Genomic DNA, 23,330 nt, shown 5'->3' with positions numbered 1-23,330 from the left:
ATAGAATTTATAGAATATTTCCCATCTCAGATTTGCCTAATTATTTTCTCATAATGTAATTTAACTTGTTCCTTATCTTGTATCTTTTCTGCAAATTCAAAATTAGTAAGACTTGATTTGATTCAAGTTAAATATTTCTGGAAAGAGTACTGCGTAGGTGATATTAGGAACTTGATATTATGTCACATTAGAAGCACATAATGTCAAGTTATGCCACCATTAATGCCGTTATGTTTGGTCACTTATTTAAGCTGATGATCTCCAGATGTCTTCACTGGAAAGGAACATTTTTCTCTTTGTAATTAATAGGTGATCTTGGGATAATATTTTGATATCATGTGAATATCCTCTTTTCCGGCACCATAGCATTTTACATAATGGCTTTAGCATTCATTGGGGACATTTGCCAAAGTCAGTTATTACTTTGGTGATATAATATACTAATTTTCAAATTCTGCCATTTCTTCTACATTTATTAGCTGGCATTTTTCTGAAATTGATTGTCTTTAGTTTAATGTGTTATAACTAATCATTACTCTTTTTGATGCTCTGTTTCCCAAATTTGGCCAGTAGCTGACTATTTGGCCTTGTTCCTTTGTCCTTTTTTTTTTTTTTTTTTAAATATTTTATTTATTTATTTGTCAGAGAGAGAGGGAGAGAGAGCGAGCACAGGCGGACAGAAGGGCAGACAGAGGCAGAGGGAGAAGCAGGCTCCCTGCCAAGCAAGGAGCCCGATGTGGGACTCGATCCCAGGACGCTGGGATCATGACCTGAGCCGAAGGCAGCGGCTTAACCCACTGAGCCACCCAGGCGTCCCCCTTTGTCCTTTTGATATGACACTATTCTTTTTTTTTTTTTTTTTAGATTTTTATTTATTTGTTTATTTGACACAGAGAGAGAGAGATCACAAGTAGGCAGAGAGGCAGGCAGAGAGAGAGGTGGAAGTAGACTCCGTGCTGAGCAGAGAGCCCGATGTGGGGCTCGATCCCAGGACCCTGGGATCATGACCTGAGCCAAAGGCAGAGGCTTTAACCAAACACCGAGCTACCCAGGCTCCCCAATATGACACTATTCTTAAAAAATGGCTGTATATTACTCCATTGGTATAGATGCATCCTGTTAGTCAGTCATTCCCCCATGGTGGATATTCATTTAGTTTCCCATATATTTGCGATTATAAACTGCTACAATATATATTTTTGTACATATATTCTCTCCTCTTTTTGGAGGGAGGGAGAGGGAGTAAAGGGAGGGGGAGGGGCAGAGGTAGAGGGAATCTTAAACAGACAACACCAGCACAGAGCCTGATTATGGGGCTTAATCTCGGGAAATCAAGAGTCAGACGATTACTGACAGAGCCACCCAGGAACCTCTCTTATACCTATATTCTTATATACTGCTGTAGACTTTCTTAAGCACATTTGTGAAATTTCTATGTTTATATTACTTTGTTCTAATAAAACTTAGTATAGTTCTTCCTAGTTCTGTGTGCTGGTATAGTTAGTTACTAACTAACTATAGTTAGTTACTAACTAACTTAGTTAGAACTAAGAATCACATTCTTCTTCCACCTGTGTTCAACTACATGATACTGTCATAAGACCCTTATTTCCTTCAAAACACTTATCATTATCTGACTTTTTTTTTTTAACTTACTAGTTTGCTTATTTTCTTCTAACAAAGGATGTAAGCTCTCTGATAGCAAGACCTTATCTTCTCACTGCTTATATGGAGGACTTTAAATGGCATGAAATAGGCACTTGGTAAATATTTGCTGAATGATTAATTGAATGAATGAACGAACCATTCCTTTAGGAAATTTGGAATGGATAGCCATCCTAAATTTCCCATGAGTCTCGGTTTTGAACGTTTTGCTTATTAATATACTTTTTATTTCTAATTTTTAAGAAGGGTATCCGCACCCTATAGGAGGGTCTATACCTTAGACTTCTTTTGGTTACTAGACTGTCCAGGTTTGTCCTTGGAATCATAAACAGATTTTTTCCTCTTTTGGGTGTTTTCCTGAAGTAAAAGAATTGTAACATTTGAAAATTAAGGGTTTATGGAGGCATTACCTTTTTGAAAGCACTTTTTTTCTTTTTCAATTTTTTCTTTTTAAAGATTTTATTTATTTATTTGACAGAGAGAGACACAGCGAGAGAGGGAATGCAAGCAGAGGGAGTGGGAGAGGGAGAAGTAGGCTTTTTGCCGAGCAGGGAGCCGGATGTGGGGCTCCATCCCAGGACCCTGGGATCATGACCTGAGCCAAAGGCAGATGCTTAACTACGGAGCCACCCAGGCTCCCCACTTTTTTTTTTTTCTGAAATAAATTAGGAACTTTCCACTTAACATTACATATATACAAATCCTCTTTTGAGTTTTATTAGTAGAATTTTGATGTAAATTACTCTTGGGGATCCTGGGTTATCTTTTAGACTATGGAAATATTCTCAAAATAGTACTTCTTTGGAGAGATACAATCTATTTTTAAGTAATGGAATGGATACTTCTTGAATCTGAAGATCTGAAATAACCTTGTTTAGATATATAGGACTTTTAAAAATTATTTTATTATTTTTATCTCTATACTATAGATCTATTTGTATTACATTGGTTTCTTAAATTTCTAAATGATTTTTGTATTTAGGGATTCTAAAAATAACACGATGTTTGATATTATTACCACTTCATGTTTCAGAATGTGCCCATTTACTTTTGGCTCACAATGCTCCAGTAAAGGTGAAAAATGCTCAGGGATGGAGCCCTCTGGCGGAAGCCATCAGCTATGGAGATAGACAGATGAGTAAGCAATACAAATTACTTGTTTTTGCTATAAAAATATATTTTGCTATCTAAAAATATGAAGTGATGCATTTGATATAATTTTCATTTAGTGTAACTTTCCATAGTATGAAATGTTTGTAGTTATTTATAAACTTATATGTGAATTATTCATGATTTAGGAACTTGGATATTAGATAGTACATACATAAAAAGAATTGAGGAGTCATGTTTGAAAGTATATTATTTATAAATTTTTTCTTTTACACTATTCTACTCACTGATAGGCTTCCACTGTTTTATTTATTCAATATGAAGTATTTTTAAAAGCACTGAACTCTGATTGTCCTTTCTGGCAGCTAATTATATGCAACATTAATTGGAACTGAAAATAATCAGTGTGTTATAACAGTTATCTTTTTACTTTAATTGGTGGGAATAGGCTTGGCTGAAAGTGAGAAGAAAGTCTCTTTGTTTTGGTCTTTGAGAATTTAAAAAAAAGTCACATGTTTTTTCACAGTATACAAAGTGTTCAGTTACTCTACCTTCCCTCCTCCTATTCCATATTTTTTTTTTCAACTTCATATACAGGTTTTATTTTTGTTAAGCACATCTCAAATAGTTTTTTATAAAAATGAATTTATTTTCATAAAAATAAATCTGGATGAATAAGAATATTATATTTCTGGAAATATCTTTTTATACTTTGAGGTTGAAAATAATGAAATCTCGACTTGTGGAAGGAACAATAAAATTTTGGGCAGTTTTGTTAAATAAGTGCATTAAGATTGAACGTTCTTAGGATGTTATGTGGATTTAGTTCTATTTGATACTTCATTTTGGGCTCTTATGTCTTAACTTCATATGTAATCCACATACTACATCTTTGTGGGGCTTCTTTGGCAGCTTTTAATGGTGACATTACATTTGGGCTTAGGATTTAACGAGATAAAATTGTGATGATTTAACAATTATATGAATATATATATATATGTATATATATATATTTGTTGTTATTCATTGACAGTTGTCCTTTTTGGACAAAATCAAGAGACTCTTTTGAGAGTAAGAAACCATAGTAATCCTAGAATTATGTCAGGGAAAGGACAAAAACATGTACAGATAAAACAAACTGAGAATAAACTAGAAGTTACAGCAACCAGTCTGAAGGAACTTTCTTTGATATTTCTAACCCATTAGTAGAATGGAGAGGAAACCAGATGGACTCCTGGGTTTCTGACTTAAATTGAGACTTATGTGGCTTTCACATAACTTTTATTTAGAGTCAGTGAATATTTTTTGAATTCTTAATACAAAGCATGTATATATAGTAAGATGTAGAAAATGAAGACATGGTCTCTGCTCTTTAGGAGCTTAATCTATTGGGAAGGTCAAGAAACTGTTTTCTTGAAAAATCAGTTACTAGATTTTAATATAAAATATTGAGGCCCATAGTAGTTAAGATCTGCTTTTAAAGTGATTTTTTTTTACTATAGAGTGATGTCTTAGATATATATTCTGAATAGTATTCCTTTGCCAGTCACTGTATCATTATATATCCATAATTAGTCAGTGCTTTTTAAGTTATATCCCATCATATGAAATGGAAATATTTAACAGCTAACTTAAAGAATAGGAAATTTAACAATTTTTAAGCTACATATTTAGAAATATATGGATGTATTTATAATGGTATTAAATGGGTCTATACTTTGAAATTGTTTTAAAAATTATGTCTTAAATTTTTGATTATTTAGCTTGTGTTACATTAAAATTTTCTAGGCATAGAAAATTACATTATTTTTTAAAAATTAGAGATAATCTTAATATAATTTTTACTGAATTATTATCTAATTAGCAAAATATAATCTGATACTGTAAATTATTAGCAAGCACTGTGACCTATTTCTTTTTTGGTCTGATTTCTGCTGATGTTTTTGTGCTGTAGAATGAAATCATACTGTATTTTTTGGAGACTATTTAAAATTATTTCACTTAGGGAGGACACCTGGTTGGCTTAATCAGAAACACAGGTAACTCTTGATCTCAGGGTCGTGAGTTTGATTGCCCCAAGTTGTCTGTAGAGCTTACTAAAAAATGAACTTTAAAAAAATAGAATTATTTCACTTTAGAGTTAATAAAATTTCAAAATTATGTTGCTTTTCTGCCTTATGATGCGTGGTGAACAGTAATCAGCATAGATCAGTATTGGAGAGCTATCAGTCTTGGATTTAATTAATTTGATGTTAGATTTGTTGAGTTTGAGTTATCTATGATATGTCCACAGAATTGTCTAAATAAGAAGTGGGAAACAATTATTCTGGAGCATAGAAGGAAGTGGAGAGCAGAAAATACAGATTTAAGTAATTTTTGGAGCAGGAGGGCATAGTTCCAAAGGTTTTAGGCACACCCAACTGAGTATTTTAAAAGTACTTTGTGTGGGAAAAGAAAGAGAAAGTTAATTAAGTTGTGGTTTATTGGAGTTCTTTATTTGAGTCTTTGTATGAATTCTAATACCATCCAAATCCTCTAAAGCTAATTTTATCTTTATTATCAGTCATCGTCAATGTGATTCTTACAATATGGAAGTACAAATCCTGATCCCACAAAAACATACTGCTAATTTTGTATAATTGCATTCTGAATGTTTGTTTCCATTTTCATGAGAAGGTTTGAGTTGACGTTATTTTTTAATGTAATGTAAATCTCTTTATCACTATCTTTTTAATAATGTTTGGCCATTTTAATGTAACTTATTTACTACATGTGTTCAGTCAGTTTCAATATATTTACCTGGTGAAAAATATCTAACTTCTGCTTTTTATTAAGATTTCTTTTCTATATAGGAGTTGAATTCTTTCTTTTCCTTACATTCACAGAGGTTTGTTTGAATTTGAAGGCAAATTGCCTTCCTTAAAGGCAAGGAAGATTTATTAAAATACTTGAGTTTATTATAAAATTTTAATTAATTATAAAATTTTAATTAATCATAAAAAGAATTCTACTACATTTGGCTAATAAAGCTTTTATATTAAATTTAAATCAAACAAATATGAGGTTAACCAGATTCATATAAATTTATATCTGGAAGGAACTTTAATGATTATCCTGGTCATTGGTTCTCGGACTATTTGGATTTCACAGGCCAGAAAAAAATTGTATTTGAGGATTGAAGTGGAGTAGGTAACACTTCATTTTAGGGTGTAAAAATTTTTAAAAAAATTTGCTTTCTTGCTGTGATCACCATTTCATTAAAAAAAGACATTTTGAAACCAAAAATAGCAGAAAGAATAATCCTTAAATTGAAAAAAATATTCATTTTAGTGCATATCACTGGGAACTTGAACAGTTGGGCACTGAAATGTAGACTTGTATTTGGAAGCCATTGACCTACATCACAAGGCTAGCTGTAGGACTATATGATGAGATGAGGTCGCGCACCTTGGTTTCTAGGGCTCGTCTCAGCCTCTTCTGTTGTTCCAAAAGACCATGAGTAATTTAAATTTGTCGTTTGATTTTTGACTCTTTAAAATACAGTGGGGTTATGGGTAGAAGTGTGGTTCAAGGTAAGAATAGATTGCACCGTTTTTCAGATTTTTCTCTAGTATTTTTCCTATTTTGGCCATTGTAAACAAAACAAATCTGGTTCAAGCTTTCAGTACTGTCTTCTTCGTTTTTCTTTTTTTTTTTTACCTTTTGCTTCTGTATTCCACATAAGGCTTTAAGTAGTTTATAAGAATGAATATTGTAAAATAGTAAAAATAATAGTATTTTTAAATGTATATGAATATATATATTCAGATATATAGATATATGTGAAAAATATGTCAGGACTAAGAGGAAGTCAGCATGTAGTGATGTACATATTTTCCCCCTGTGCTTATTTTCTATCTTCTTATCTTTTGTTAGGCTTACTTGATTTAAGTCTAATATTTTCCCTTATTTCAGTAAATGTTAGGGACTGATTGATATTTGCTAGTCAATTTTAGACCTTTATTCTAATAGGTAAAAATTATATTTACTTAATTGCAGGCACAGTAGTAAGCAACTTATATTGAGCCTTTACAGAAATTCTGTGTAGATTTCACTTTATTTTTTACTTGGCAAATGAAAGAAAGAAACTGAAATTTAGGGAAATTTAACTTGTCCATTTACATATAGCTAATAATTAGTAAAGCTGGAGTTTGCAGTTAGGCAGTGTGTTTAAATCTCGTCTGAACCATTGAGAAAAGACTATGGAGGGCTTCAGATTTTAAGAGATTCATAAGTTTTTTTCACGGATAAAATAGGATTCGTTTTTGTATTTTTTCTACTATGTGGTGGTCTTTGAGAGTACAACCTCTAGGGAGAAAAGAACAGATACACCCAGTAATAATTACAAATAACTACATTTTTATAAAAGTAATATCCAGTGGGATTTTTGAGATCTGTCTTAGAGATCTTTTAGATCAGTGTTACAACAGGACATTGCATCATCTGACTTAGATTGATATCTTGGCTCACTTAGGTAAATCCTCACTGATAATTAAAAACTAGGAATACTAGTGTGAATATAAGTTCATGTTAAGGTATCTCTTTTCAATTTTCTTGGAGGTTCGTAACAGTTTTATTAAACTTATCGACTTATTTATAATGTCTATATTTATGTCTTTGCATAGTAAGCTAGTGGTGTTTTCTAACATGATAAAAAAGTTTTTTGTATAAATTTTTTTAATTGAGCTGTAATTGACAATCTAGCATGGTGAAATTTATTTTGAATTAAAAAAATTTAATTTGAACTTCAGTTACAGCTCTTTTAAGGAAGCTTAAGCAGCAATCCAGGGAAAGTGTTGAAGAAAAACGACCTCGATTATTAAAAGCCCTAAAAGAGGTAAGTTATATCTCTTTGCCAATCTTGTGCTAAAGAGCAAATTATAAGTGTATTTTTAAGCATTTTTAAAATGCAGTCTAATTTCTGGATTATTACAAGTCAAGAAATGGTAAAAGTCCTGTTTGAACTGAGCAATAATGATAAAACAAAATATCCTGATTATAATGGATAAATTTAATCCTATGGAAGCACCATTTACTTTTAACGAGGAAAGGAGATAAAGAATTACTGTTTTCAATGAATTAGATAAGAGGTCTAAGAAAAAAGGAGGTAGTTCATAAGTAATGGCAATAATTTTCCTTTGTCCTTTGGATTGGATGATCCCCTAAGAACTGAAGCCACTATCTGCTCCAGGAACAGCATTTTCTTTATATAACAAAACTCTTTTTGTCTATCCTACATTCTGATCTTAAGAGCTGGATGTGCTGGCACAGAAAGGAAGAGAGCTTTGTTTTCTCTTATTTTTGTCTACTGTATGTTTGATGTCTGAAAGAACTGTGAGAGTTAGACCTATCGTGTTAACTGTTTCTCCTCTGAAGCATGCTTTTTTGGTTTTATATCTCAAGAGATAAATTTTTTTTTAGAATATTTGACACAGTAGTTTCCTTAACAGTTATAGGCTTTGCTGTCTAGCTTCTAATTTGTGAAATACAAACTTAACATCTCATATGATGTAATTTCATATTTCAGATTTAGTAAATTTGTATTACCACTTTATAGAAAAAGTTTCTATTTCAGAGTGTCATTTGCTTAGTCCATTATGAGAGTGCACAAATAGTCATTTTGGAAGCTTATTTTATAAAACATCTAAAAGTTTGGCTATTTTTATAGTTATAGTTATTATTGTTTTGGTTATGCTGATAAATGGACTATTTATTGATACAAATTTTTTATTAATTATTTTTATTAACATATAATGTATTATTTGCCTCAGGGGTACAGGTCTGTGAATCATCAGTCCTGCACACTTCACAGTACTCACCATATCATATATCCTCCCCAATGTCCTTTACCCGACCACCCTCTCCACACTTAACCTCCCCCCAGCATCCCTCAGTTTGTACTGTAAGATTAAGAGTCTTTTATGGTTTGTCTTTCTCCCAATCCCATCTTGTTTCATTTTTTCCTTCCCTACTCCCCAAAGCCCCCACTCTGCCTTTCAAATTCTTCGTATCAGGGAGATAATATGATAATTGTCTTTCTCTGATTGACTTATTTTGCTCAGCAATTGACTTGTTTCTTTGCATATTTCAAGATTTCATTTCTTTTTTCATTTCTTTTGATGGCTGCAAAGTATTCCATTGTGTGTGTGTGTGTGTGTGTGTGTGTGTGTGTATATCTCAATCACATCTTTATCCATTCATCTGTTGATGGACATCTAGGTTCTTTCCATAGTTTGGCTGTTGTGGACATTGCTGCTATAAACATTCAGGTGCATGTGCCCCTACGGATCACTATGATTGTATCTTTAGGGTAAATACCCAGTAGTGCAATTGCTGGGTCATAGGGTAGCTCTATTTTCAACTTTTTGAGGAAACTCCATGTTATTTTCCAGAGCGGCTGCAGCAGCTTGCATTCCCACCAACAGTGTAGGAGGGTTCCCCTTTCTCCGCATCCTCGCCAGCATCTGTCATTTCCTGACTTGTTAATTTTAGCCATTCTGACTGGTGTGAGGTGTTTTCTCATTGTGGTTTTAGTTTGGATTTTCCTGATGCCGAGTGATGTGGAGCATTTTTTCATGCGTCTGTTGGCCATTTGGATGTCTTCTTTGCAGAAATGTCTGTTCATATCCTCTGCCCATTTCTTGATTAGATTATCTGTTCTTTGGGTGTTGAGTTTGCTAAGCTCTTTATAGATTTTGGATACTAGCCCTTTATCTGATATGTCATTTGTAAATATCTTCTCCCATTCTGTCAGTTGTCTTTTGGTTTTGTTGACTGTTTCCTTTGCTGTACAAAAGCTTTCGATCTTGATGAAATCGCAATTGTTCATTTTGCCCTTGCTTCCCTTGCCTTTGGCGATGTTCCTAGGAAGAAGTTGCTGTGGCTGAGGTTGAAGAGGTTGCTGCCTGTGTTCTTCTCAAGGATTTTGATGGATTCCTGTCTCACATTGAGGTCTTTCATCCATGTGGAGTTATGTTTGTGTGTGCTGTAAGGAAATAGCCCAATTTCATTCTTCTGCATGTGGCTGTCCAATTCTCCCAACACCATTTGTTGAAGAGACTGTCTTTTTTCCATTGGACATTCTTTCCTGCTTTGTCGAAGATTAGTTGACCATAGAGTTGAGGGTCTCTTTCTGGGATCTCTATTCTGTTTCGTTGATCTGAGTGTGTGTTTTTGTGCCAATACCATACTGTCTTGATGATAACAGCTTTGAAATAGAGCTTGAAGTCTGGAATTGTGATGCCACCAGCTTTGGCTTTCTTTTTCAATATTCCTTTGGCTATTTGAGGTCTTTTCTGTTTCCAAATTTTAGGATTATTTGTTCCATTTCTTTGAAAAAAAATGGATGGGATTTTGATAGGAATTGCATTAAATGTGTAGATTGCTTTAGGTAGCATAGACATTTTCACAATATTTGTTCTTCCAATCCATAAGCATGGAACATTTCCCCATTTCTTTGTGTCTTCTTTAGTTTCTTTCATGAGTACTCTAGTTTTTTGAGTTCAGGTTCTTTGCCTCTTTGTTTAGGTTTATTCCTAGGTATCTTATGGTTTTGGGTGCAATTGTAAATGGGATTGACTCCTTAATTTCTCTTTCTTCTATCTTGCTGTTGGAGTAAACAAATGCAACTGATTTCTGTGCATTGATTTTATATCCTGACACTTTACTGAATTCCTGTACAAGTTCTAGCAGATTTAGAGTGGAGTCTTTTGGGTTTTCCACATGAAGTATCATATCATCTGCAAAGAGTGAGAGTTTGACTTCTTTGCTGATTTGGATGCCTTTAATTTCTTTTTGTTGTCTGATTGCTGAGGCTAGGACTTCTAGAACTATGTTGAATAGTGGTGGTGATAATGGACACCCCTGCCGTGTTCCTGACCTTAGCGGAAAAGCTCTCAGTTTTTCTCCATTGAGAACGATATTTGTGGTGGGTTTTTCATAGATGGCTTTGATGATATTGAGGTATGTGCCCTCTATCCCTACACTTTGAAGAGTTTCGATCAGGAAGGGATTCTTTACTTTGTCAAATGCTTTTTCAGCATCTATTGAGAGTATCATATGGTTCTTATTCTTTCTTTTATTAATGTATTGTATCACATTGATTGATTTGCTTATGTTGAGCCAACCTTGCAGCCCTGGAATAAATCCCACTTGGTCGTGGTGAATAATGCTTTTAATGTACTATTGGATCTTACTGGCTAGTATTTTGGTGAGAATTTTCACATCTGTGTTCATCAAGGATATTGGTCTGTAATTCTTCTTTTTGGTGGGGTCTTTTTCTGGTTTTGGGATCAAGGTAATGCTGGCCTCATAAAATGAGTTTGGAAGTTTTCCTTCCATTTCTATTTTTTGGAACAGTTTCAGGAAACAGTTTCTTCTTTAAATGTTTGGTAGAATTCCCCTGGAAAGCCGTCTGGCCCTGGGTTCTTTTTTTGGCAGATTTTTGATGACTGCTTCAATCTCCTTACTGGTTGTGGTTCTGTTCAGGGTTTCCATTTCTTGCTGGTTCAGTTTTGATAATTTACATGTCTCTAGGAGTGCATCCATTTCTTCCAGATTGTCAACTTTGCTGGCATACAGTTGCTCTAATATGTTCTTATAATTGTTTGTATTTCTTTGGTGTTGGTTGTGATCTCTCCTCTTCCATTCATGATTTTATTAATTTGGGTCCTTTCTCTTTTCTTTTTGATAAGTCTGGCCAGGGGTTTATCGGTCTTACTAATTCTTTCAAAGAACCAACTCCTAGTCTCGTTAATCTGTTCTATTGTTTTTCTGGTCTCTGTTTTATTGATTTCTGTTCTGATCTTTATTATTTCTTTTCTCCTGCTGGGCTTAGGCTTTCTTCGCTGTTCTTTTCCAGCCCCTTTAGTTGTAGGGTTAGGTTTTGTACTTGAGACCTTTCTTGTTTCTGAGAAAGGGTTGTATCGCTATATACTTTCCTCTCAAGACCACCTTTGCTGTGCCCCACAGATTTTGAACAGTTGTGTTTTCATTTTCGTTTGTTTCCATGAATTTTGTCAATTTTTCTTTAATTTCCTGGTTGACCCATTCATTCCTTAGTAGGATGCTCTTTAACTTCCATGTATTTGAGTTCATTCCCACTTTTCTCTTGTGATTGAGTTCTAGTTTCAAAGCATTGTGGTCTGAAAGTATGCAGGGAATGATCCCAATCTTTTGGTACCAGTGGAGACCTGATTTGTGACCCAGGATGTAATCTATTCTGGAGAATGTTCCATGTGCACCTGAGAAGAATGTGTATTCTGTTGCTTTGGGATGGAATGTTCTAAATATATCTGTGATATCCATCTGGTCCAGTGTGTCATTTAAAGACTATTCCCTTGTTGATCTTTTGCTTAGAACATCTGTCCATTTCAGTGAGGGAGTGTCAAAGTCCCCTACTATTAATTGTATTACTGTTGATGTGTTTTTTTGATTTTGTTATTAATTGGTTTATATAGTTGACTGCTCCCATGTTTGGGGCATAGATATTTAAAATTGTTAGATCTTCTTGTTGGGTAGATCCTTTAAGTATGATGTAGTGTCCTTCCTCATCTCTTATTATAGTCTTTGGTTTAAAATCTAGTTTATCTGATATTAGGATTGCCACCCTAGCTTTCTTTTGATGTCCATTAGCATGGTAAATTGTTTTTCACCTCCTCACTTTAAATTTGGAGGTTTCTTTGGGTCTCAAATGAGTTTCTTGTAGACAGCATATTGATGTGTTTTTTGTTGTTTTTGTTTTTTATCCATTCTGATACCCTGTGTCTTTTGACAGGCAGGCAGAGAAACAGGCAGGGAGAGAGGGAGAGAGAGAGAGAGAGAGAGAGAGAGAGAGGAAACAGGCTCCCTGCTGAGCAGAGAGCTCGATGCGGGACTCGATCCCAGGACCCTGGGATCATGACCTGAGCTGAAGGCAGAGGCTTTAACCCACTGAGCCACCCAGGCACCCTGTCCTGGAAGCTTTTTATCTCTCCTTCTATTTTCATTGATAGTCTAGCTGGATATAGTATTCTTGGCTGCATATTTTTCTCATTTAGTGCTCTGAATATATCATGCTAGTTCTTTCTGGCCTGCCAGGTCTCTGTGGATAAGTCTGCTGTCAGTCTAATAAACCTACCATCGTATGTTACAGACTTCTTGTCTTGAGCTGCTTTTATGATTTTCTCTTTGTCACTAAGACTTGTATGTTTCACTATTAGATGATGGGGTGTAGACCTATTTTATTGATTTTGAGTAAGGTTTTCTTTGCCTCCTGGATTTTGATGCTTGTTCCCTTTGCTATATTGGGGAAATTCTCTACTATAATTCGCTCCAGTATACCTTTTGCCCTCCTCTCTCTTTCCTCTTCTTCTGGAATCCCAATTATTCTTTTTTTTTTTTTTTTTTTTTTTTTTTTAAAGATTTTATTTATTTATTTGACAGAGAGAAATTACAAGTACACTGAGAGGCAGGCAGAGAGAGAGAGAGAGAGAAGGAAGCAGGCTCCCTGCTGAGCAGAAAGCCCGATGCGGGACTCGATCCCAGGACCCTGAGATCATGACCTGGGCCGAAGGCAGCGGCCCAACCCACTGAGCCACCCAGGCGCCCCTGGAATCCCAATTATTCTAATGTTGTTTCATCTTAACATATCAATTCTCTCTCAGTTTCTCCCCTCATGGTCCAGTAGTTGCTTGTCTCTCTTTTGCTCAGCTTCTTTATTCTCCATTATGTGTTCTTCTATATCACTAATTCTCTGTTCTGCCTCATTTATCCTAGCAGTAAGAGCCTCCATTTTTGATTGCACCTCATTAATAGCTTTTTAAATTTCAATTTGGCTAGATTTTAGTTCTTTTTCTCCAGAAAGGGTTTCTCTGATATCTTCCATAGCTTTTTTGAGCCCAGCTAGCATCTTGAGAAATGTAGTTCTGAACTCTTGTTCTGACCTATTCCCAAGGTCCGTGTTGATTAGGTCCTTAGCCATTGATACTTCCTCTTGTTCTCTTCTTTGTGGTGAGTTTTTCCACTTTGTCATTTTATCCAGATAAGGATATATGAATGAGTTTATAAAATGCCAAAAGGGTGGCAAAGACCACAGAAAAATGTATGCTAACCAAACCAGAAGAGAGTCAAAACTGGGGGGAGAAGAAGGGGGGAAAAAAAGAAATAAAAATTTTAAAAATAAATAATAAAATATTTTATACACACACACACACACACACACATATTATATGTGTGTGTATATATATATTTTAGACTGGTGAATAGAACAGAGCCACTCACTTGATTTTGGGTGTATATTGGTCTCTTAGAAGAACCTATCTCCCAAAATTTTAAAGAAAGAAAAATTTATGTATATATAGACAAAAATAAGGGTAAACATGATGAAAGGGTGGAGTGTGACTGTAAAGATAAAAATTTTAAAAAAGATTCTAAAAAAGGAATTGATAAATTGGTTGGAAAAAAAAAAAAAAAGAGGAGGGAATGTGCATAGTCTGGAGACTAGAACAAAGCCATGTGCTAGATTAGGGTATATTTTGATCTATTTGAAGAAACTGTATACCAAAATTTTTTAGGAACAAAAACCCTGTATTATACAAAAGAAGGTTAAATACAATGAAGGGATAAAATATGACTATAACAATGGAAGTTTAAAAAGATTTTTGTTTTTTTAGAAAGGTATTGTTATGATAAACTTTAAAATAGTTAAAAGAGGAAAGAGGAGGGGCGCCTGGGTAGCTCAGTGTGTTAAGGCCTCTGCCTTCAGCTCGATCGTGGTTCCGGGGTCCTGGGATCGAGCCCTATGTCGACCTCTCTGCTCCGCGGAAAGCCGGCTTTCTCTCCTCTCTCTCTCTGCCTGCCTCTCTGCCTACTTGTGATCTCTGTCTGTCAAATAAATAAATAAAATCTTTAAAAAAAAAAAAAGAGGAAAGAGGAAAAGTTAAAAAAAACAGAATAAGAAAAAATAAAATTAAAAAAATTTAACTTTGCAAGACTAAAGTATCATGGGGAAAAAGCCATGAATTGTATCCATTGCTTTCCCCCAGCTCTGGAGTTCTACTCTTCTCTTTGATTGGTGAGCTTGGTCTTAGCTGGCTGTTTTTGCTGATCTTTTGTGGGAAGGGCCTCTTGCAGTGATTTTCAAATGTCTTTGCCCTAGGCAGAATTGCACCACCCTTGCCAGGGACTAGGCTAAGTAATCTTGGGTTCGCTCTTGGAGCTTTTGTTTCCTGAATGCTTCCCGTACTTGTTTGGAGGATGGGAATGAAAATGGCAGTCTCCCAGTTTCCTGCCCCATAGGAGCTGAGAGCTGGGGGCCTCACTCCACAGCAAGCCCTCAAAGATAAGCAGTCAGTCACTCCTGACTCCCTGGTTTCTGGCTGCTCTCCGAGCTCATCCGGCCTGTGACCAAGTGTTTCTATCTGTTTGGAGATAGAAACTGTCTCCAAACTCTAGCTGGAGACCCCGTTTGGAGTCTCCAAACCTAGCAGATTACTGCTGCACTGCTCTTCCTGGAGGAGGAAGGTGAGTCTCCCCGGATCTGCCGTTTATGGGGTACCTGCTGGAAGAGCAGTGGTCTGACTGTGCCTTGGACCCCGGTTTAAGATAACTCTGATCTGAACGCTCATTCTTCGGCTCTGTCTCTGTAGTAGGCTTCCCCAACCCGATACCCTACAGCTCTGCCACACTTAGACACCCCCAATCTTTCTGTGACCCCACGGGACCTGAGACCACACTGTCCCCGTGAGGGCTTCACCCCTACTTCACCTCTGGAGCGATGTCCCTCAGTGGAGCAGACTTCTGAAAGTTCTAATTTTGTGCACTGCTTTGCCACTTGCCAGGAGCCAGCCCCTCCCTCTGCGGTCTGTTTTCCCGTTGCTTTGGATTCACTTCTTCGCACATCCTGCCTTTCAGAAAGTGGTGGGTTTTCTGTTCCTAGAGTTGCTGCTCTTCTTTTCTTCTATCTCCTGTTAAGTTTGTAGGTATTCAAAATGGTTTGATACCTACCTAGCTTAACTCCTGGGATCTGATGTCATTTCAGTCTGCTTCTTCTCTGCCATCTTGCCTTTCCCAACACTGTTGATACCAATTTAAATGCCTGTGAGTTTCAGATATGTTTCAGTGTGATTAAAATATTCTTGTAAAATGTACAGTTGGTGCATATTTTCCTTTGGAGATAAGTATCATAATGTGTACTGTTGTAATATTTTATTTTGTGATTTAACCATATTTTTTCTTCCAATTCAGAAATTGAAACTACTTTCTGTTCCTGTATAGATCTTTTATGATTATAGATTGAAAAAAATAACAAAATATTCAGTAGATATAAGAGCTGTTAAACTAAGATGCATTCAGTAATTATTTGTATTTTGTTTCTCAGCTAGGTGACTTTTATCTGGAACTTCACTGGGATTTTCAAAGCTGGGGTAAGAGTGCGCTTGTTTCACTGTAAAATATGTGCACATGCAGAAATGCAAGTGCAAAAATAGCTATTCTATAGAAATGTTAGCAGATTTGCCACTTGCCTTAAGGAAAAATAAGTATCTTTCATTACATTCAATGTAATGGTAGTAAAGCCCTATAGTAATACTTAATTATCCCAACCTAAATAATAACTTACAAAAATCTTGGGTATGGTGCATAAACAATGAGTTTTGGAACTCTGAAAGAAAATAAAATTAACTTAAAAAAACTTTCAAAAATCTTATTTTTAATAAGATTGAAAATTGTCTTTTCTTTTAAATAAAATGATGGTTTAAATATTGTAATAAATATAAGGAATTCTCAAAGGGAAGAGAATAATTATAGGATTATTAAATTACTGAATTTAAGGAAATTGAAATATAGTACTTAGATCCCTGAATGAGAAGAATTCAGTTAACATTGCGATTCTGTATATTTTGTCATCTTTCAGTCATTTTTGCCACTTTTATTGTATACTTTATAGCTACTTGTTTAACATACTGTTTGGTTGCTCACTGTTTCAATTATTTATAAGATCTTAATCCCTAGATATTTTGCAGTCATTTAATGATTTATCTTGGCAAGGTAAGTTTCCCTCATCCCCATTTTAAACCTCAGTCCATTTAGGGAGAAAACCTTCATATCTAAATAGGAATTTGATGCTAGTGATCTTTACTAGTTAAGCAACTACTAAATTTGGAGTGTTTTTTGAAGATTTAAAAGCAATGTAATTTGTATGTAGGCTTGGATATAATGATCTTACATATTTTTTTTTTTAAAGATTTTATTTATTTATTTGACAGAGAGAGAGATCACAAGTAGGCAGAGAGGCAGGCAGAGAGAGAGAGAGAGGAGGAAGCAGGCTCCCTGCTGAGCAGAGAGCCCGATGCGGGACTCGATCCCAGGACCCTGAGATTATGACCCGAGCCAAAGGCAGCGGCTTAACCCACCGAGCCACCCAGGCGCCCTTACATATTTTTTTAAAGCATCTCAATTAATTTCTATGATACAAAGGTATTTGAATGCTTAGTGATATTTATCCCCCAAATCATCATCAAACTAATCAGATATTGACAACCATAAAAATCAGTTACCGTTCACGTGAATGCTTTCAAACCTTTTTCAAAATTAATACAGGTGTATGTGTACATGTATATATACACACACAAATGAATACATATTTGTGTATTTATCCTCAGAATTATTTTTTAATGGGATCATTGCCATTATATTGTTATGCCATTTGTCATTTTTACATAATGTATCATAGACATATTTCCACATTGGTTCATGAGGAAGTACTTTATTTTAACAAATACATAATAATGTATAGCATGAATGATTAAAATTTTTATAGTGTGTTTTATCTCTAAATGTAAAGTTTTGATTTCTAACATAATCATTTTTTTCCAACATTGTTACAACTCTAGGTTATTAGGTTAGTTTTGGCTCCATCAAAATCACACATGATTTTTTTACACTATAAATCTACCTTGCCTTTATGCTTTCTATAACATTCAGAGTCCTGGTGTTTTAGAACACTGAGAGAAAAAGGGATTTGTAGTAGCTTTGTAAAATAAAAGAACTTCAAGTCAGATTGGTGTAAAACCTGAATACTATTGTTTTTACCCATTTTTTTTTCCATCTGTAAAAACCCCAGGCCTGCTTGACAATCTTTTCTTTTTTCTTTTTTTAAAATTTTATTTATTTATTTGACAGAAGGAGATCACAAGTAGGCAGAGAAGCAGGCAGAGAGATGAGGAAGCAGGCTCCCTGCTGAGCAGAGAGCCCGATGTGGGGCTCAATCCCTGAACCCTGGGATCATGACCCGGGCTGAAGGCAGAGGCTTTAACCCACTGAGTCACCCAGGCACCCCTGCTTGGCAATCTTCTATTGAAGTAGTTCCTTGAGTATATTGGCTCTTTAACTGATTCTCAAGAAATTGTTAGTAGTTTAAATTCTAAAATAGTTTATCTAAGAAGTTTATCTTTTAAAATGTTTTAAAAATTTTAAAAGTAACATTTCAGTTATGTGAAGAAACAGAAATGGATGTAAGCGCTGCTGAAATTATACATGTATCTGTAGTTATAAACTTTATAAATATTGCATAATCAAATTTATGACATAACAACTGCGGTATTGAAAGTATGGCTTCTTTGGGAACTTGACTTTGATGCAAAAAAGTCAGCACATCTGTTTTATTGTTGATAAAGAATTTTACTGATTTCTGTCAAAACTACTAGAATCTAAGGGCTGGATATCATGTGTAACTCTAAAAACTAAGCTCACTGGCTATATTTAATTTAGAAACTTTGGATTTAAAAAATGCAGGATAATCCCTATTTTTAGCTTTGATTAATCAGCTTTTTTGTAGAATTTAGGCGTGTTTCTTTGCATTGTCAAAACCGCTAATATTGGGGTACCTGGCTGGCTTAGTTGGTAGAACATATAGCTCTTGATCTCAGGGTTGTGAGTTTAAGCCCCATGTTTTGGTCATGGAGCCTACTTAAAAAAAAAAAAAAGAAGAAGAAGAATTTATAAATTCCCTTTGCAAACATAAAATGCTACTTAAATATGACACTTTAAAAAAAACTCTGATATTAAAAAAATAAAAGAGCAACTCAGAAATAAGGGAAAGTTAGGAAATACTGAGATCCAGGATTAGGTTTAATTACAGGTAGTGGAGCATGCCCACCCTTTTTCATACTGTTATATCTAGTGTTTGACTGAAAATTGCTTCAGACTTGATTAATAGCAAGTAAACTAAACTATTCCAGCTTAGGATTTTAGGTATAGAAAAGCTTTAAATCAGACTCAGAAGTGCTGGCTGCTATCTGATGTGGCAAATCACGTAACTATCCCAAGTGTCTTCATTTTTAAATGAGGTTAATAACTACCACAGATACTGCAAACTTTTATTTTGGTGTGGAAGAAATGAAACTATGTTTTTGAAGGAAGCCCTTTTTATACCTACTGCAAAACATTAAATAATTAATAGCATTGTAATAATCATGACTTCAAATTTAGGTCTGTGTATATAGCACAGTTAAAAAGAAAAACTAATGTTTTAGAAGTTTCTTTATTTCATAATCTACAGAGTATCCTTTCTGTATTTGAGACTATTATTTGTATGTTGTAGATATTGTAGATGGAAAATACTAGGTTTAGAAACTATTCTTAAGATCAAGGTATAAATGACAGGAAAACCTTTTTTTTTTTTTTTTAATGTTATGTTAGTCACCATACAGTACCTCATTAGTTTTTGATGTCGTGTTCCATGATTCATTGCGTATAACACCTGGTTCTCCATGCAGTCTTTGCTCTCGTTAATACTCATCGGCACAGCAATCAGACAGCAGAAAGAAATAAAAGGTATTCAGATTGGCAAAGAAGAAGTTAAACTCTTTATTTTCACAGATGATATGATACTTTATGTGGAAAACCCAAACGATTCCATCCCCAAATTACTAGAACTCATAGGGCAATTCAGTAATGTGGCAGGATACAAAATCAATGCGTAGAAATCAATTGCTTTCCTATACACTAACAATGTAACTGTAGAAAGAGAAATTAGAAAATCGATTCCGTATACAGTAGCACCAATAGCACCAAAACCCATAAGGTATCTTGGAATAAACCTAACCAAAGAGTACAAGGATCTAGGAACTACAAAACACTCATGAAGGAAATAGAAGAAGATACAGAAAGATGGAAAAACATTCCATGCTCATGGATTGTAAGAATAGACATTGTTAAAATATCTGTGCCTCCCAGAGCAATCTATACTTTCATTGTCATCCCGATTAAAATACCAAGAGCATTTTTCAAAGTGCTGGAACAAACAATCCTAAAATTTGTATGGAACCAGAAAAGACCCTGAATCAAAAGGAAGTGTTGAAAAGGAAAAACAAATCCAAAATTAAAATGTAGAGACTCTTCTTTTTTCAGTTCAGTGAATTATGCTACCTTTGGAGTGCTATGTTAAACTCTCAGATTATGCTGAGATAGCTTAAGATAAAGAGACCTCAATTGTTCAGTTTATTTGAGGGAGGAGAAAAGTCATCACAGAATTGGGAAAATGCAAATTGCTCCATTTTTGGAATGTATTAAAAGCTAGCAGGAATCTTTTTTTTTTTTTTTTGTCTATGATGTTCCTTTTTCCCTTTTTATTAGCTTTTGCTTCTCAATTCCTCAATTTATTTTGTCTCTGTATTTGTCTGTTCCTGTGTTTCTGATTTTTGATAAATAAGTATTGATACATAATTCTAAATTTTGTTTTGTTACCATAGGTTACCATACTACTTCAAAAGATGCAATAAATTAAGTTAAATTCACAAATTAGGATACTATCTTTAATTATCTTTTTCACGCTTTACTAAACACTTAAGGACAGAAAAACTGGATCTTGATTAAGGAGCATTAAAGAAGAGCTTTGATCATTTATATAAGATAAATGCTATTATTGCTATTCTCAACTTTGTTGTTTCATATGAGGAAATATTTTTATCATAATGGTTACTGAGTCATCAAAAAGAAGGAAACCTTGGCATTTGCAATGACATGAATGGAACTGCTAGAGGGTATTGTGCTAAGCGAAACTAGTCAGTTAGAGAAAGACACATACCATATGATTTCACTCATATATGGAATTTAAGAAACAAAACATAGGGGAAGGGAAGGAAAAATAAGATAATAATTGAGAGGGAGGCAAATCTTAAGAGACACTGAACTCAAGGAAATAAATTGAGGGTTGCTAGAAGGGAGTTGGGTATGGGGAAGGGATAATTGGGTGATGGGTATTAAGGAGGGCACTTGATGTAATAAATGCTAGGTGTTATATGCAACTGATAAATGACTAAATTCTACCTCTGATGGGGCGCCTGGGTGGCTCAGTGGGTTAAGCCGCTGCCTTTGGCTCAGGTCATGATCCCAGGGTCCTGGGATCGAGCCCCGCATCGGGCTCTCTGCTCTGCAGGGAGCCTGCTTCCTCCTCTCTCTCTGCCTGCCTCTCTGCCTGCTTGTCATCTCTCTCTGTCAAATAAATAAATAAATAATCTTAAAAAAAAAATTATACCTCTTAAACTAAAAAAAAAGAAAAGAAAAGAAAAGAAAATGACTTATATTCTCTGACTAGGGTAACTCTTAGTTGATACTCCCTTTGGGCAGTAACTTATTTTTGTATAATGAAATGTCTAGAAAATTATCTTTAATGCTGAAAATCATGAATTATATGACCTCTAAGAATTTAAAAAAGACATTGATATATGTTTTATGTTAATTAGAAAATAATGATGCTTTTTAAAAAGTTAACTAAAAAATTAACCTTTAATTTCTCTGAAAATTTTGTTTCTTTTTAACTGAGGTTGATTTATCATTCATTTTTAAAATGCTGAATTTTGTAAAATATGCATGTAGTATATCTTGTACACACACATTCTTATATACATATGTATATGTGATGTGATCTTGATTTCAAGTATTTTGAACTTCACATTTTGGTTTTTTCTTCTTTTGTATGTGGTAGCTTAGTATAGCCTGTATATAGATTTATTCATCCAAAGAATAACTATTTCCCAAAACGTAGCAGTTAATAAATAATAAAAATATCAGAATATGCTTGTGATATGAATATGAACAATACTGGATGTAGAAATCTGTAGGTAAATGTATGATTCTGTTTTACAGATTTTGAAACTAAGGTGCAGTAAGCTTAAGTAACCAAGATCACATATTTGTAATTCAACCTCAAATTAGACTATTTAGCTCTAAAAATGTCTGTGTTTTAAAATACGCATTGCTTTTCTACTATTTAATGAGGTTGTATTTAAAGGATTAGGAAGGATCCAGGTTCATCAGGTTACCCATTCAGGATGGTTTGGTTGTCACAGGGCACTGTTTCCTCATCTGTAATAATGTCCTTCAATATGAACCCAAGAGTGACACTGTGTTGACTCTGCTATTTGCGTGTTTGTGGGTGGGTAGGTGGGCAGAGTGGTGAACTATATAACAATTCCAATTAAATAGTAGATTTTTGAAGTTGCTCAGAATTGCTTTATATATTATTTTTAAGTGGAAAATACTATTTTAAAGGAAATTATTACAATTTTAGTGAACTAATAAAATGTTTAAGTTACTCTTTTTCTAATTAAGAAATTTGTAATGTCTCAAAACTAGGTAGTTATCTTTTATCTTTTCTTTTTAAAAATACAGTGCCTTTACTTTCCCGTATTCTGCCTTCTGATGCATGTAAAATATACAAACAAGGTATCAATATCAGGTAAGGTGATTTGATATTTTTCTGAGTAACAGAAAATTGAGATTTAGAGAAAGGTTTTCTTTCTATATTAATAGGTTACATTTGGATGTAGTATTTAATAACTTAAACATGCTGTAATATATTCACAGTATATTATCTTATTTGAGACATCATACAGAGAAGAAACCAAAGATAAAATCTTGACTAAATCAACTATTCCTATTCAACTGCAGACTATCTAGGAGGCAAATAGAGTGAGGATCATGAATATCTTAAAATGGGAAGATCTAAGGTGGTTATCTCTCTGATCCTGACTTTATAAGGAATAGGGACACACATAAGGAGCACCCAACTCTTGTTCTTTTTTCACAGTCCCTCTCATACCCCTCCCTCCTCTGCCTATCCATGCACTATTTGATCATCTATCCTTCTAGGGAACACTTTAAGGCTAATTTTAATTTTCTTCTTCTTCTTTTTAAAGTTAAGATTGATTTTTGGTCTGATGGTATTTATTTTACTCTTATCATTACTTGTATCTTAAACTTTATATTAATATAGGTATATTTAGGGGCGCTTGGATGGTTCAGTAGTTAAGCATCTGCCTTTGGCTTGGGTCATGATCCCAGGGTCCTGGGATTGAGCCCCACGTTGGGCTCCCTGCTCAGCAGGAAGCCTGCTTTTCCCTTTACCCCTCCCCTTGCTTGTGTTCCCTCTTTCACTGTGTCTCTGTCAAATAATGAAATAAAATCTTTTAAAAAAATACAGGTCTCTTTATAAATTACATATGTAAGATGTATATAATACTAATGAATATGCCAAC

General features: G+C 34.5%; 1 protein-coding gene across 2 annotated transcripts in view; it reads left to right on the top strand.

Annotated features, from left to right (window-relative positions):
* The window catches only part of ANKRD13C (ankyrin repeat domain 13C), a 98,350-nt gene that overhangs the window by 32,737 nt on the left and 42,283 nt on the right, over positions 1-23,330 (top strand). For both annotated transcript variants that reach the window (XM_082686462.1, XM_082686463.1), the window contains exons 3-6: positions 2,699-2,803; positions 7,566-7,651; positions 16,172-16,217; positions 22,465-22,531. In XM_082686462.1, coding sequence (XP_082542588.1) covers positions 2,699-2,803; positions 7,566-7,651; positions 16,172-16,217; positions 22,465-22,531 — 304 coding nt within the window. The remainder of the gene's footprint in view (positions 1-2,698; positions 2,804-7,565; positions 7,652-16,171; positions 16,218-22,464; positions 22,532-23,330) is intronic.

Source organism: Mustela nivalis (assembly GCF_964662115.1).
Source record: "Mustela nivalis genome assembly, chromosome: 10".
In the NCBI taxonomy this organism is placed as follows: Eukaryota; Metazoa; Chordata; class Mammalia; order Carnivora; family Mustelidae; genus Mustela; species Mustela nivalis.
This window is presented reverse-complemented; position numbering and strand designations above follow the sequence as displayed.